The sequence below is a fragment of the Oreochromis aureus genome, linkage group 12 (assembly GCF_013358895.1).
Source record: "Oreochromis aureus strain Israel breed Guangdong linkage group 12, ZZ_aureus, whole genome shotgun sequence".
In the NCBI taxonomy this organism is placed as follows: Eukaryota; Metazoa; Chordata; class Actinopteri; order Cichliformes; family Cichlidae; genus Oreochromis; species Oreochromis aureus.
Window position 1 is genome coordinate 6,568,264 of NC_052953.1, and position 16,344 is coordinate 6,584,607.

Sequence of the window (16,344 nt, forward strand, 5' to 3'; positions counted from 1 at the left end):
TAAGAATCAAAAGTGGATGTCAGCTTTATTTCCTCTGGAGCAACGTCTTTTTGCTATTTGATCTCATTTTGTCAATCTTTAAAAAAATGGGAACGGGAGGAGGGAGGGGAGCTGAGGGAATCATGCAAACAAGACTGAGCTGAAATTGGAGACTTTCTGTTTGACATTACAGAGCAAATGATTATCATCATCATCATCATCATCATCATCATCAGAGGCCCCAAGTAAGTTTCACTTTCTGTTCAGCCATCATCAGAGTTTAACCCTGAAAATGTCAGAAGTAGGACTTGGAACACAAAAAGTAAATCTTTATATTGCCTAAAATATTATTAGAATACTTATCTATTTAATTAGAAACATGTGTTGGAGCTAAATTTTGTCTCTGCTTATAGCGTTAAAGTCCCGCTTCTGCATTCTGAACAAGAAGTGAATTTGGTCAAAGTTTCACTTTTGTCCCAACTGATCCATAGTTTGCATCGTTCTATATACATCGTTGGATCAAGCTGCATTCTGAGTAAGGAGATATTTCTCTCAGGTGCAAAGCTGTTTTACTTTTAAGAACACAAACGAGTCTGTAAGAGTTCGAGGAGCACCTCTGTCCAGATGCTCGACTGCCCAAACATCTGGATTTATTATCATTATTGCAGAGGCTGGAGGCTGCCAGTTGCTAGGTGAAGTTGGATGCTAACAGGGTGCTGCACCAAATCCTCCTCTTTGCTTTGGTCACTAGCAGGTTGCCTGCAGTTTGCACAGAAGACGTGTCTGTAAACACAGTTGCCAGTCGGTAGTGAAAGAAATAGAGCCGTTCACCTGCAAAAATAACTATTTTCACCTAAAACATGAAATTACTGCTGTGTCAGCAGTAATTTCATATCTTTTTTTCTAGTTTCTGGTTCGCATCACACTTTTTGGTTTTCTGCACGATTTACAGCTGAGCACAGTAACCTGATAGAGGTCAGAGGAATCCCAAGGACGCGTTTGGTGTAGCGCCATTCACCAACCAGTGTAGGATTTTTCTCTGGTAACCTTTGGTTTCCAGGTGGATTCTCACTGGTTTCTAGGCCTGTGTGACTTTAGTGATGATTCTGTCATCAGCCTTCACCAACTGGTTGGGGAATAAACATTTTTCCAAGGTCTCCAGGCCTGTGTGAGGTCTAAAGGTGCTCCCGACCTCTCTGAGACACGCATGTGATAAAAAATAAAATAGTTTCCCTGCAGTGAAACATCTGTTTTGGTTTGGACAGCAGAGTTACATCCACTCGGCCAGTCTTTGGAAAGAGAAGCTACAGTTTTCAGATTATTATCACTGTTAAAGCTTTTTTAACGCTCAGGCACAAAAACCTATTTGGTGTTCATCTGGTATTAAATGTGCTTTTTACCCTCAGTCGTTTTAATAGAAAGTGAATCGTTATGACACAGGACTATTTACACATCTGAGATCTGAGTGGATTCAAACTTGCATTGCGTAGCAAATATACTCTAATAGACAACATGATGAACTATTCTTCAAAACCCCAAATTTGTTAACATGTTTGTGCCTCATCTGAGATTTAAAAGAAACAAAACACAAACTTAAGAAATGTTTAGCATAAGAAAACAAAAATTAAACACATGCTGTCAACTTCATATTGAAACTTTTTGTAAAATGATTATTTCTATAAGAAATCACATCCATCATCTCTGCACTATTTCCCTCTTTTCTTCATCATCTCTAATATTAAATTATAAACGTTTTAAAACAAAAGTGCCTGAAGCATGATATGAGGAAAAAGATAAATATAATTTATGTTTCCTTTGTCCTTTCTTTTTTTTGTCTGTTTTTTGTTTTGTTTTGTTTTTTTACAGTACATACTCTTTGTATTGTGTTCATTTTGTGATGTAAAACTCGAGCGTCATCATCAGACGTTCGAGTCGTTGCTCACTGTTTGCTTTGGTCGCGCCCTCCTTTGGCATCACTGTTGCAAAAAGAAAAAAGAAGTAAAGCTACAGACAGACCATTAGTCTTAATATTTTTGGTATTTCATTGTTATTGTCCCGGTTTCAGGAAAGAGTTTTCTTTGGAGGGAACCCTGTTGTGGATTCCAAAACGTCCCCAATAAATATTCAAAAGTTTGTTAGTCCGAGTCCTCCGTCTGAATCTCTGCTGAGAAAAAAAGAAGGGAAAAAAGAGATCTTTGGTTTGGTTGAATCAGGAGTTTCTCCAGCAGGATGAATGTGGCTTGAATGCTGCTCCTCTCCAGAATTCTCAGTCAGTCAAGTCAAAAGTGTAAACAGTCAGACAAACGTTCACACCAAGACAGATAAATCTGAAAAAGTCTTAAGTACAGACCCCCATCCACACGGAAACATCGGGAAACCATGACATTTGTTCCCTCTCTTCCTGTGTGCTTTAATAAAGAGCATTCAGTTTGTTTGCAGAGATGTGACCTCTACTGTGTGTTTTCAGAGACACTCGACATATCCTGATATAAATCTGGTGACAGTTAAAATAACTGTTTTTTTAACAGTCACCTGACGCTGCATCACTCAGGAGAGAGAGGCCCAAAAATGAGCCCAAATAAAAAGCAATAGTTGTCATTTATTAGGGGACCAACACATTTAACTCCCTCTGCAGGCATCAGCTAAGACCTGCAGGGAAAACCATCCTGATCCAGAATCAGCTACACAGTAAGGATCTGATATTAGGAGCTGGTTATTTATCATATATTGACTCTTCTTCCCATCACCCTCACCCGGTCACGGCAAACTGCGCCTGCTTCCTGAGCCTGCTTCCTGAGCCTGCTTCCTGAGCCTGCTTCTGCCAGAGGTGTTTTTCCTGTTTAAAGGGAGTTTTTCCTCCCCATTGTTGCCAAAGTGTTTGCTCATAGGGATCATCTGATTGTTGGGGTGTTCTCTGTATTATTTCAGGATCTGTACCTTACAATATAAAGCACTTTGATGCAACTTTTGTCATGATTTGCTGCTAAATAAATAAAATTGAACTGAATTAAAAAGCCGTATCGGGTCCGTTAAAATGGGCCGATCTATTCAGCTAATAGATGAAGGAAGCTAACAATGACTGGTGGACAGTTAGGAGATAAATGCCACAACCAGCAGCTTTTCTCTACGTGTTTGCAAGGTTTTTACTTCAACTGAGGTCAGGTGGGTCAACACGACTGAAAAGTTACAACCATGACACTTCCTCTCATCTTGTTTGGTTTAAAGCTTGTTGGGAAGTTGTTACTGCATAACTTAAGGTGTTGTCACCAACTTAAAAGCAACCAAAGTGACTCTCACACTACGCTGAAATGATACTTGCCCAAATAAATTAATCATACATTCCTGTTTTTTTGTTTATCCCTGGAAACTCCTGGAATTTGCAAACTTTATTTTTAATCCACACATTTAATTTAGTGCAGACTGGACCTAATTAACACAGTGATGCTCCTCAGGAGCTTCATTTCTGGTAAATTAAATTAGAATTAATATGAAGTGAGCGTGTTTTTTGTGGCACGAAGCACAGATGATAAAAAAAAAGTCTCGGTGTGGATGGAAGGCCAAAACTGAAGAAAGTCACATTTTCATATTGAACTGTCTTAACGTGGACGTGGTCTCAGTCGGGAAACAGTCGGGGGTTAATCCACCTCGATGGACTCGCTGGTCTCGTTCACGGGTTTGCACTCGTTGGGAAGTCGCTGATGGCGGCTGAGCTGAGTGGCCTGTGTGAAGCTGCGGTCGCAACGCTCGCACCTGACGCACAAACAGAAAGACGCAGAGATTAGAGGAGTCTGCATGTAGAGAAGCCTGAACAGAGCTGAGGAGAAATACGCTTTAAAAGACAAAACCTTTACATCTGCTGACACACATGTACACAATCACGCACACACACACACACCTCCCTGTTAACCCTAATATCCAGTGACAGTATAAAGTGTGTGTGAGGCCCAGCGGAGCAGCAAGCTGTAATTGTTGCCCTGATCCTCACAACCTGACCGACAAATTACACACAGTCCACCTGTCAATAATCTATCAGGCGGGCTGAGGAGGGTATTCCCATCTCACACACTTTAACACACACTCAGATATATCCAGGCCCGATAAGGCAGCGTCACTGTCACTTTCAATAGAAGCAGAGAAGAGAGGGAGCTTTTAGTGTGCGCTGGAGGGGGGTTAGGGGGTAATTTAAATGTATATAAATGTGTGTGTGGGGGGAGGCTCTTCAAAGAGAAAGCTGTGTGGAGATATTGGACCTAACAGCCCTGAAACAAGACTAACATGCTCTCAGATAGATAGATAGGTTGAAGGGGAGGAGGTGTTAGACACAGGAGGAGAAACAGTGTGGACTGAACAGCGGTCGTTAGGAAGCTCTTTAACCAGAGCTTTTCCTCATTAAACCTCATAAACATGACACAGTTTTGTGATACAGTTTCTGTCACTACATGCATCACAGGGCCTGACCTTCTGTCTCGTACATAAGGTGATCCCTGCCTCCACAAACCGGCAACAGGATTACTGGATGCTTATTGGATGCAGGGTTGCTCAACTATAGCAAAAAATGCTCTCTATATTTAGGTCAATATTTATAATACTGAACTGATCAAGTTACTTATTCCTTAATGCATTTGCTGAACTTTTTAAAAGAGTATTTATCAGAGATTGCATATAAAAGATGGATGTAGCCACAGTGAAGTCAGCCGGTGTGTTTGTGTTGAAGTCAGTTCACGTGTGGACGGCTAAGACGCTTGTAAGCTGGATGGGTGCAACGCACAAAGCGACAGCATCAGCATTATTCCCTCCGAAATGTTACCAAATCCACAAACTCTGTCATGAGGTCTGGTTCAGTGGCTTGAGTTTTTTGAGGGAAGACGGCTTGTTGACTCGTTGACTGCTGCCTGTGTCAAGATCCTTTCAATTCAAGTGGCCACAAGCGTCAGTGAAATGCAGGTAAAAAAAAGAAGAAGAAGAAAACAGCAAAAGACAAACCTTATTGACCCCATACAGTTATTAAAGCTTTCTCCTTCTGTGAAGGTGGACATTTTAAAAAGGAAGTCTTTAATGATTATCTCACTTATGGCCTCAGCTTCAAGTGAAGTATTTCTTAATTTCCGAACAGGGAATGCAGGGACGATATGCGTGTTCAACCATCCAGCGTTGACACCATTAATGTGGTGGAAAGTTGCAGAGACAGTCATCAACTGCCAAGAAGACGACGGCTCACATTTGTAGCTTTTTGGATTTGGTGGTTTTATGGTCAACCTAATTAAAATCAAATGTTTTAACTGTGTCATTTAAACGGTGTAATGTTGCTGATCTGACTGACCACTGTAAACCAAATTTCATCCTAATACTTTGAATAGATTCATGTCAAACATGTTGCTCCTGAGCGAACCTAAACCTTAAGGTCTAAGAGAAGCATTTACCATGAAGTAAAGGATCATGTACTTTGCATCCAGTTTTATTCCAAAAAGTCTGCAACAGCTGAGACCTGAACTGGTTTTTCCCATTTTTTTGACACATTTTGTAAAAGCAGCACTAGATTGAAAGTACATTAAAACAATGAAGCTTATGAAACACGTTTTCAGTGGGTTCCATCTATGTTAATCTGCTAGAGTCCACTTGGGTCCCTGTAATGTAAATTTCAGCATCAGTTAGAGCGTGCAGCGGTCTGCACAGACGTCCACCCGCTTGCCTGTTTTCAGGTGTCCAGCTGTCCGTATCCATGTCCACAACCATTTATAATCCAGGTTAGGGCAGTTTGCATTAACACACGTGTGGTGTAGGGAGACAACGCTGCAGTGACTTCTGCCTTCTCATTACTTTGTCTGTCACTCTTAAATAACCAGTTTCTTTAAAAAAATAAACACAAACTTCTGTTTAAGCTTCACTAAAATTAGTTTGACAGAAACTGTTAGTTCGTCCCGTCACACCACAGGACATGAATGTTTTTTCTGTGATCACATGAACTCAAAGAAGTCCTGTATGTTTATATATATTACATATAAGTGTGTGCGTGAGGACCAGACTTTGAGCTGATGGATCTGAAATGATTCTCATTTTCTAAATTTTCTTGCAGCACAAGAAAAATAAAACAGACCCCCGACTGCTCTGCCATTAAGGTGGACGTTCCTGCTGTCATTCGTCTGTAAATTTACAAAACCACAACAGCTACGGACTTCAAAGCTCCTCTGAAGCTTCTCTGTCACAGCGACTTATCCAGGCACGAAGACGGCTGTCCTGCACAACAAAGAGCAGAGCTGAAACGAGGCAGCTGCAGTCCGCTGGCTATCGACCAGCGGGCGTCTGTTAGCGGCCGCCGCCTCCGTTTCTCAGCAGGGAAAAATAATGTTGAGCTGTTGTCCTGACAAAATGACAGAGGCCGCTTTAATCACTTTCCCTCAAGGATCAGTGAAGTTTCGGCTCACCTCTTATCTTAATCTCATCTGTACGGATGTGGATCGAGTGCGAGATAAACAAGTACAGACTGTGTTCAGTCACAGACTGATAGAAGCTGAAGGGCTAGAAGAAGTACAGACAAGAAGTCTTCATTTACAACAACGTTCACATTTACTTCCGAAGCACCGAGACCGAGCAGTTCAGACAAACTCTGACCACACCTTTACTTCAAAATCAAAGGCTGTGTTTGTGGGAAACGTGCAACTCTGGTTAGTAAGATCGCGTTCCTGAGGGAATATTTTTGAAAATAAATCATGATCTAACCATGCATTCATGTGGTGTTGGATTAACTGGAAAAGAGAATTTCCCACTGGGGAAAATCCACATGAACACCACCTTAAAGTTGGAACAATAACTGGGAAAGTCTGAGAAATTGTTGCTGAGCTTTTGCAATCACACATTAAAACACAGTGGATGAAAGACAATATTTGGTTGAGTGCAAGAAACTTTTTCAGTTAATGGTGCAAAATGCTCAAAACTTGTTTGGGCAGCACCAAATTTCATTATAATGGACACAACTGCAATAATATCTGCATGTGGAGAATTATGTTTTAAAAATGTGTTGATTTTGTCCCAAATTAAGTTTTATCATCTTCTTTGTTTTGAAGAATTTCTCCAGAGATGGGGATGATTACACTCAAACCTCCGCAACCCACACACAAGGTACCCTTTGGTTTAAATATCTTGACATGTCTGCTGTGGCAATAAAACACACTGGATAAGTAAGTATGCAGAGTTTTTGAGCCAGGAGGTGACGTCCTGCCGTTGCAGTGTCAAATCACTGCCACAAAAACCATTAATTGATGTATTGGGAATCAGGACAGGCTGGAAGGACCTTTATATCTTTACATCCATTCAATGTAAATGCTTTGCAGAAGTTCAGTCTCCCTCGAGTCTATTCATCATTTTATGAACCTTCTACTTGGAAAGGTAGCTACATTTGATCTGAAATGCCCTCTATGCCAGCGGTCCCCAACCCCCAGGCCACGGACCGGTTTAATGTCACACAATATTTTCACGGACCGGCCTTTAAGGTGTCGCGGATAAATACAACAAAATAAAATGATACGACCAAGACATAAACTGTGGTATTTTGTAAATATAATAATAAATGCGAATTCACTGTGTAATTGTGTAACTTTGTTAGCAGCGTCCTCCTGAAATGTGCCAACAACATTGAGAGTAACATCCTCCCTTCTGCTCCTTAATGTTCTCTGGTCGCTATGGTAATGTGCAAGTATTTCTTTCAAAGTAAGACACGCAACTACAAAACAAATATAAATCGCATGAAAATATTTAGGAAATTTATTCATAACACGCGGGAAAAGACCCAGGGAAACTGAGTTAATGATAAAAACCCTGAAGATCAAAAGTTTCACACCCGAGCCTCAACTCTCACGGCCCAGAACCAAACAACTCGTCCGTGGCCCGGGGGATGGAGACCGCTGCTCTGTGTCATGGTCCTGAGTCTGGTGACTCATTGTTTATGTTCTTGTTCATTAATATTCTTTGATTCAGTTAGTTTCTGGTTATACTTTAGTGATTTTTAGATCTCAGGTTTTGTTACTGTGCTTCTCTTGTGTTCCCATGTGTTCCAGTCTCCATATTCGTGCATCTCCCATGTCTCCCCAGTCAGTCATGTCTCCATGTCACAGTTTGTTACTCTTGTGTCCATGCTCCATGTTTTCTCTATCTTCCCTGTCAGCCATGTCTCCTTGTCAAGTCTGCGTCCCCGTGCCTATCTTGTATTTCCTGTTTTACTTTGACAGTCTGGTGTCCTGTGTTCAGTGTTTTCAGCTTTGCTTCCGCCCTGTCTCGTTTGGTCCCAGCTGTGTCCTGCTCCTGTTTCCCATTCCTGCTCCTGGTGTATTTAAGCCCTGTGTTTTCCTCTGTCCGTTGTCACGTCACATTACCCGTTTAACGTGCTTTATAAATAAAATGAGATTGGATTAGATTGGAGAGCTGTCCAGTTTCCAGTTTAGGTTAAGTTCCTATGAGTTTTGGGTTTTGTTTGATTTCTGCTACAGTGCAACAAAGCTGCCTTTTTAGTTCATCTGCATTTGGGTCCTTCATCCTGCCTGCCACACAGCGCTGCATGACAAATAGATTCAACAAATGTTTTAAGAAACACTGAAAAAATGTTTAGTTTTCCTAATTTATTACAAGAGGTAATGACTCTACCAGCATCTACTACACAAAAGCATAATCTCTGTGTGCTGGCTATAGAGATAGGCATTTGTTAGTCCTAAAAAACGTAGTACATATTAGTGTTTTTGTTTTTTTGTCAGTTTTTACTAACTCTGAATGCTCTCTCTATGCACCTTCACAGTAATATAATCATAAAATATAAGGTACCAAGTCAAACAACTTTCGTTGGTCTCCAGGGTGACATTTAAAGCTAAGATGCTGCTTCTCTGAACAGAATATAGAAGAACAAAAAGCAGAGCAGAGAAAACAGCAGCACACTTTGACAGCCTGCACAGTCCAGTGAGCATCAGCGCCGAAAAGCTGCCGACCACACAGAATCGCGGCCTCCGTCTCCTCAGCGGGAAAATAAAGTTGAGCGTTTTCCTCCTGACAAAGTGACAGTGGCAGCTTTAATCTATCCGCTGCACCGTCCGAAAGGAGATAACTCCCCGAGGCCATCGATCCGCTAAAGATTTCTGACGCACGTCCGTGATTGTCTTTGTCCCGCTCTGCCTCCACCGAGACTCTGAAGTGCTGATGAAAAGGTTCGGGGGTTTCCTCTGATTGCTTATTAAGAATGCTGATTTGGTTTAACCGAATTTAATCGCCGCCGCTTGTCGTTTCACTTTTTACACCATGATCTCTTGTTCCTCCTTGCTCTCTCTCACTCATCCCTCTCGCCTCTTCACTCTCCACGTCAATGATGACTTTGGATTTCTCTGATTGCTTATTAAGAACGTTAATTTGATTCTACCCCCGTGTTCCCCTGATGCCAGTCTTTTAGATTTTGCGCAACTCAAACGTCTTATTTTGCTTTCTTCACTTTCTTTTATGTCTCTTACTCTTTGGCCCTTCTGGCCTCCACTTGAATGCTGACCTCTTCGTCCGCTGGGGGAATCCTTATTGCCCTCTGTTACTGATTAGATGACAGGATGACAACAACAGCATCCAGAAGCCTCAAATTGCAGCGTGGCATGCCCTCTAATTATATTAGCCTTAACCAGCAGAAGAAAATGGAAATGAGCATGTGGAGATTCATTACCAGGCTGCTAACAGATCCTGTATTTACACTGGGCAATCTGCTGATGCCATCTGATTTACAATGAGGAACAAACAGAGAATTTCCTCAGAGTTTAACGTTACAGGCAGCCAAGAGTAAAGCATCAAAGGTCAGAGGTCACAGCAGATATGATGGAAGTGAATGGAAGTGAATATTATCATGAATCATGAATAATAGAAAAGTGATTGAGAAAGTAATAAGGGATATAAAAGCAGTTTGCAAATGATTTTGTTTTTTAGGACCAGAGCTAAATTTAGAGCTGAAGACCAAAAAGAAAAATGTAGACAACAAATCAACTGGTTTCTAAACTTCTGCAGTGTTTGGTAGTTTCAGTGAAAACGTGTTAGCCACCGCCATGTTTGATTTTTGGAGGCAGAAGTGATGCGTTTGGATGGACTGCTAACTTATCAGCTCATGCTAGCTAGTTTGGTGAGCAAGCTGGATGTAAGTGTGTAATGCACAGACAGATATCAGCATATTAGTTCTTCTTATTAGTGCATCAAAACTGAGGCATGGGCTTCTTAGATGGTCTTTTCTCATTTTTAAACTCAGTGTTTCCTTCACAGACCTTTAGATCAGGGGAGGGGAACTCCAGGCCTCGAGGGCCGGTGTCCTGCAGGTTTTAGATGTGTCCTTGATCCATCACAGCTGATTTAAATGGCTAAATGACCTCCTCAACATGCCTTGAAGTTTTCCAGAGGCCTGGTAATGAACTAATCATTTGATTCAGGTGTGTTGACCCAGGGTGAGATCTAAAACCTGCAGGACACCGGCCCTCAAGGCCTGGATTTCCTCACCCCTGCTTTAGTTGGTCAGTCCTGGTATGTTAACAGGTGCCAAAGTAAAACTGTGACTCAGCTGGAATATTTACCTGTAGATAATCTGTATAAAATCCCCTTTCTCTTATAAGCTGGATGGCCACTTTAACTAGAACCTGCAGCACTTGTTGATGTGTCTCTCCAATATTCATGAACAAGAACCTGAGTTCCTGCTGCTTTGGTGCATATTATTTATTAATTTATTTACTAAAGCATATCTGTATACATCTGTTGACAACAATGAAATCCCAACCCATTTGCTACCATTTTATATTTGTTTTCTTTTGTGCGAGCTAAAACTTCCAGGACTTCAAGCCCTCGGTGGCTCGCTTTAGTTTTCTTATGGTGACGTAATTAGCAATGCTAATGAGAGAAAGCGTTGGTTTCAGGAGTGCTGGGGGAAATTGATTCAGCATCCAGACAAAGCAGATGTGACACTCTTTAAAAACGTATTAATCAATTTATGATTCTACAAATTTGATGTCAATGACATGAAATCTTTCCATTGATCTGTATCAGACTCATATGGGAATATGCACCATAATTGCTTTTATTACTGATTTAAAAACCTGAATAATTTACAAGCTGGCGTAACAAAATATTTAGATTCACAGTTTATTCAAGTACCTGCTATTAAAGAAGTTCATTCAGAGCTTTATTTGTTCTAAATCGTTCTCTGCTGCACCAACATGGGTCCCTGTTGATAATTGCCAGTTTATGGGAGCATCAATTGCCATCCACATTAAAGACAATCGATGGTGCCGTTGACGTTTTGAGCGGTTTAGTGGATCTCTGAGCTTTATATTGTCCTCTGTACAGTTTATCCAATGACCTCAAAGACATAATTATGAGACACACAGAAAGACAGAAACTGTGCTTAAAGCTAAGGAAGTGAAATTATTGTTGTCAAAAGTATAACTTGCAGGAGAGGAAAAACTTATTTGGGACAAAGTCACCCAATTTAGCTGCCGAAAGGTGAGACTTGCTTCTACAATAATTTTAGTGGCACTGACAGTTAAGAGCAAGTCGAGTGGTATAAGCTGGGTTGTTTGTTGCAACAGGTGGCAGGTATGGGCAAGGTGGGTGGATTTTATGGGTGTTTGGGGGTACTCACTGTTACTTACTTGAACGGCTTCTCTCCTGTGTGTGTGCGGATGTGGTTGTTGAGCGTTGTGGCGCCAGCGAAGGCCCGGCCGCAGTATCCGCATTTGAAAGGTCGGTCGCTGGAGTGCGTCACTACATGGTTCCTCAACTCTGACGGCTGAGAGAAGGACTGGGAGCAGTGGCCACACTGGTATGGTCTGAGAAGGACAAAGAGAGTCGGATGAAAGAGCCAAGAAAACAGAAGAAGGTGCGTGCGTGAATCGGCTAAATATTCTCCCTCCGGGTGTCTGAGGATGTGTACAAAAGATTTAATAATTAATTAGTATAATAAAACAAGTGTAAGGAAATTTTTACTTTTTTTGTTGTTGTTTTTTATGGATGTTGCTGAAATGAAAGGCACTGCCTTAAATTTGCATTCTTTTTAACAGTCAGCAGGGGGGCACCATTTGTAGTTGCAAAAAGAGGACTACTACTACTGCTCACTTTATCAAAAATGAATTTAGAATATTATAAAAAAAGTTGTAAAGAGTGAGATTTCAAACTAGTGATTAAGGCGAAGTCATAGAGCATGTAAGCTGAAGCTTCATTCTCTCATAGACTTCTACACATTCACATCCTCTTCAGTTACCCGAGATGTCTCCCCCTGCTGGCCATCATGTTACTTACCCTTAGGTCTGTTGGTAAGATCATATTTTATTTTGTTAGCTCTGTTACTTTGTGACTCTTGTGCTCCATGTATTAATTTACTACGACATGACAGTCCATCAAAAACAACATTTCTTCATCTTCCCCATGAAGAATCTTCATTTTTATGGGTTGTTCTACCTTTTCTGTTGTTCTTCCATTATCACAAAGAAACAGTGATGCACAGATGAATTTTTCTGGGTGCTTGTAATTGGAGTGGAGCAACATGAATTAACAAAAAATAAAAATTGGGAGACATGTTGTTTACATACAGAAAAACATGAGCCTGCACACATTACAGCTCACTAAAAAGCAATACGTATGGTCTCTAAACACACGCAAACAGGGGGTGGGGGAAGTCGGACACTGCTCCGGTAACCATGGCAGCCTGACCCTCATCAACAATGCAGGCCTAGATCATGACTGGACCATTTATCATGGTGTGTGCGCGTGTGTGTGAAGAATAGCAGTTACACAGAATGAGATAGAGACAGTAAGAGAACAAGAAAAGAAGAGATATATTAGGTTAGTGTGTGTGTGTGTGTGTGTCAGTGTGTGTGTGTGTTTGGCCCAAATGGGAGTTCACACTGTGAAGAGTGAATGAGACTGAAACAAACAACCAAACAGAAGCTGTGTGACTGCTAATAGAGTGTCCTGCTTCCATACAGCGGCAGATCTAATCTCACACTCCTTCCATTCGCTGAGCCGAACACGCAGCCAGCTGTGAACATTATCGGGGTATTTTGTTTTCACTTACAGGACACTTCAGCCTCTGCTCATATCTTGCATCTCCTCTCTTTTTTCCCCATTATCATTTTCAGGCTCTTACACTGTGTGCAAACCTCTGTTTCCCACATACAGACTTTACTTAGGCAGCCCGCCCAAGCATATATGTTGATGCTTTTCTTTATTATCTTTTTGAGAGGATAATTTACTACTGCTCGACCCTCTGCTAAACAAACTCACCCCGGCTCTTTTCTTCACATGTTTTCCTTACAGGCTGTCTCGCTGGCCACATTGCTATCTGTGAAGGTTTCTTGATATCATTTAGCTACTTCAGAGAGGATGATCGTCCACCTCCGTGACGGCAGCAGTCCCTTCATCTGATCTGAAAACTTACTGAACTGGAGAGTCAGTCTAACCAGAACATGCAGCAGCTGATTTTATTGGTCCAATATACATTTGTCAGTAAGTATTTGGAAATTACACTATTTACAGAGCAGAGACTTGTAGCAGTAGTATTTCACATGCCTTTTTTCTTCCACAGTTTAGTTTGCATATTGCATTCCAGTTTTATGGACTGCTTGTTAAAAATCACTAAAATTGCCGAGTGAGACCTGAAACAAAATCAAGCTTAGAGGCAACTCCATGGCTTTGACACAGCACCACAGGAGGATGTGGTGTTAAAGTACAGAGAAAGTCAGTTAGTGCTGTGTATCAGTCAGTGTGTATTGATGAGCCGGGAGCTCTGAGGTGATTAGCTTCCGTGTGTCTTCTGTCAGTCACATTAACGACCTCAGGAGTAAACTGAGGATCCCGTTTTTAAAGCTGCTTTAAAGACAGAGATCAGGAACGCTCTGGTGATTACCATTGGTACTTTATCTGCTACAGTCACTCTTTAGCTAAGCATGGATATTATATTTATAATTAATGAGTCTTATGGCTACTTTTATTCATTGTAATTGTAATTAGCATTATTATTGCATTCAAACACAGGTGGGGCTCCTCTGTGTTTCCCATGTGTGGATTTTCTCCAGGAGCCTGGGAGACATTCAGGCCCAGGATACACTCATAAAAGAACCAGAGCTGGAGCCAAGTGAAGTAAGGGAATACTGTTGCAAAAAAGTAATTAGATTAGTGTTACTTTCCCATAAGCATGCTGGGTTACTTAACCATGATTTTGTTTGTGAGAGTGTCTCAGGACCAACAATGGCTAATATGGCGTGCAGGAGAGAGTACGGCCATGCAGCGTTTAATGCTTGGAAGTACTTAAATTAGTTTGATTTCGCTGAGAGGTGTCTGTCTTCCCCCTTTTATCAAATGTAGGGATTAATGAAGTTTATTTGATCCTTTTATGAACCAGGCTTTTATATCTCTCTGAGACAAACTTTGATTTCTTGTCTTTACCATCTTTATCCCTCTGTAGCCCAAAAAGACCTCATCAAACTTGTATATCCATCCATCCATCCATCCATCCATCCATCCATCCATCCATCCATCCATCCATCCATCCATCCATCCTCGACCACTTATCTGGGGCAGCAGTCTAAGCAGTGAAGCCCCTCGCCCCAGCCACCTCTTCCAGCTCATTCAGGGGGCACACCAAGTTTATCCAAGACAGCTCAGAGATATAACCTCTCTGGTGAGTCTTGGGGCTGCCCTTAGGTCTACTCCCTGTAGGACATGCCTAAAACACCTCACCTATGAGGAGTCCAGGAGGCACTAAAATCGGTTGGCTCAACCACCTCAAGTGGCTCCTTTCAGTGGAGGAGCAGTATCTCTGGAGGAGATCTCCTTCGTGATTTCCCCCTGGTAGGATCTCCCAAGGCAAACAGGACGTGGGTGAGGGGCCAGACAAAGAGCAATTCTGACAACCGCTATGATGACTAAAAAAACCCCAGAAAAATCAAGTGTCCAGTTTACATTGTCCAGACAAGGTCACCAGAGGTAGAGACTGAAGGTGCGAGCGTCTGGTGGCCCGGCCCAACCAGGCTTAGTATGAAAACCTACATGAATATATAGAAGCTGCCAGTGGGGCTTGAAAAGTGTTTAGTCATGAAGGAAATAGAAAGATTATAGAGTTTTTTCTGTTTTTCTTTCCATATGGGTCACTTGGTTCTGTATTACTGTGTAAGCTGTTAAACTGACAGGATAAACTCCCATGTGCTGCCTGCAAATAAAGTGATTTTCATTCTGAAACTAATAAGACAAAACTCTGACATCAGTTCCTTACAAATGGGTAAATACCCCAGAACTAGAATAAAACAAATAGACCAACATCTTCACCACTCTAATAAATCACAAACACCCACAATACCCTGAGACGATGTAGACACACACACACACACACACACACACACACACACAGAGGAAAGTAATAAGAGTAAAATAGTGTAATATAAAATCGAAAAATTCTCACTTGCAGTTTTCCACATAAAAGGCGTCTCGCCGTGGGGGTCGGTTCATTTATCAGCCGGCCGGTCTATAAGTTCACGCCTCAGTGGGCCGCACCACTATTTATTAGGTGGGTTTTCTATGAAGAGCTGCATTGATTGTGAATAGTTTAAGTTGATGAATGTGTGGATATTATTTATTAAGGCAGCAGGCCGGGAGATTAATGCCCGGTTATTGTTTATTACAGGGAGGAGTGGAGGAGGAGGAGGTGAAGCATAAACACCTCTATCATGCACACAAACACACACGGACACGCAGGTATGTGCATATGCAACCAAAATATGGGCGCAGACAGGCACATGCAAATACGATCATTTATGCATAAATTACCACTCATGCTGTATGGTCTGGGTTTTATACCAGAAACACTGAACTGAGAATTTTTTAACATGAAACACAGTGGTGTGCGGATAACACAGAGAGGGAAAAAAGCTTTAGGAAACTTTAGTTTTTAACAGATTTCACTGGTGAATGTGAATGTGACACTGAGCACTGAAATGAAATACAGATAATATTTCAAAATATCAAGGTTTTACCCGGCTTTTAATGGGTGTGCTGAAAACCAGACTGGGTCTGCCTGTAGTTAAAACAAGTAGTCTGTGTTTCCACATTTAAAAGGACCCTTTTCCTGTCAACTTCATAATGAAATGTAGCTAGCAAGCTTTCTAGTCTTGTCCTATGACAGCTGAGGTAATTAAGAAACATGATAGATTGACATTTTTTGCATGCGGGATAAATCCTATTTAACTCCCCAAATAAGTTCCCAGAGGACTGTTACTGAAACGGCACATGAAATTTGTTTAGAAGGGGAAACAAATTTCAAAAAAAATTTTTTACATCTTTGAATAAACTCATATTTAGATGGAAAAAGAGGTTGTAGGCAAA

General features: G+C 41.4%; 1 protein-coding gene across 3 annotated transcripts in view; it reads right to left on the minus strand.

Moving 5' to 3' along the window:
* prdm6 (PR domain containing 6) overlaps nt 1-16,344 on the minus strand; it is a 139,664-nt gene continuing 123,320 nt past the window's right edge. For 2 of the 3 annotated variants that reach the window (XM_039620370.1, XM_039620371.1), the window contains exons 8-9: nt 11,622-11,798; nt 1-3,729 (exon numbers count right to left, since the gene is read on the minus strand). In XM_039620370.1, coding sequence (XP_039476304.1) covers nt 3,615-3,729; nt 11,622-11,798 — 292 coding nt within the window. In that variant the 3' untranslated portion in view covers nt 1-3,614. Of the gene's footprint in view, nt 3,730-11,611; nt 11,799-16,344 lie in introns of all 3 variants that reach the window. The other variant, XM_039620372.1, reaches the window with a different exon arrangement.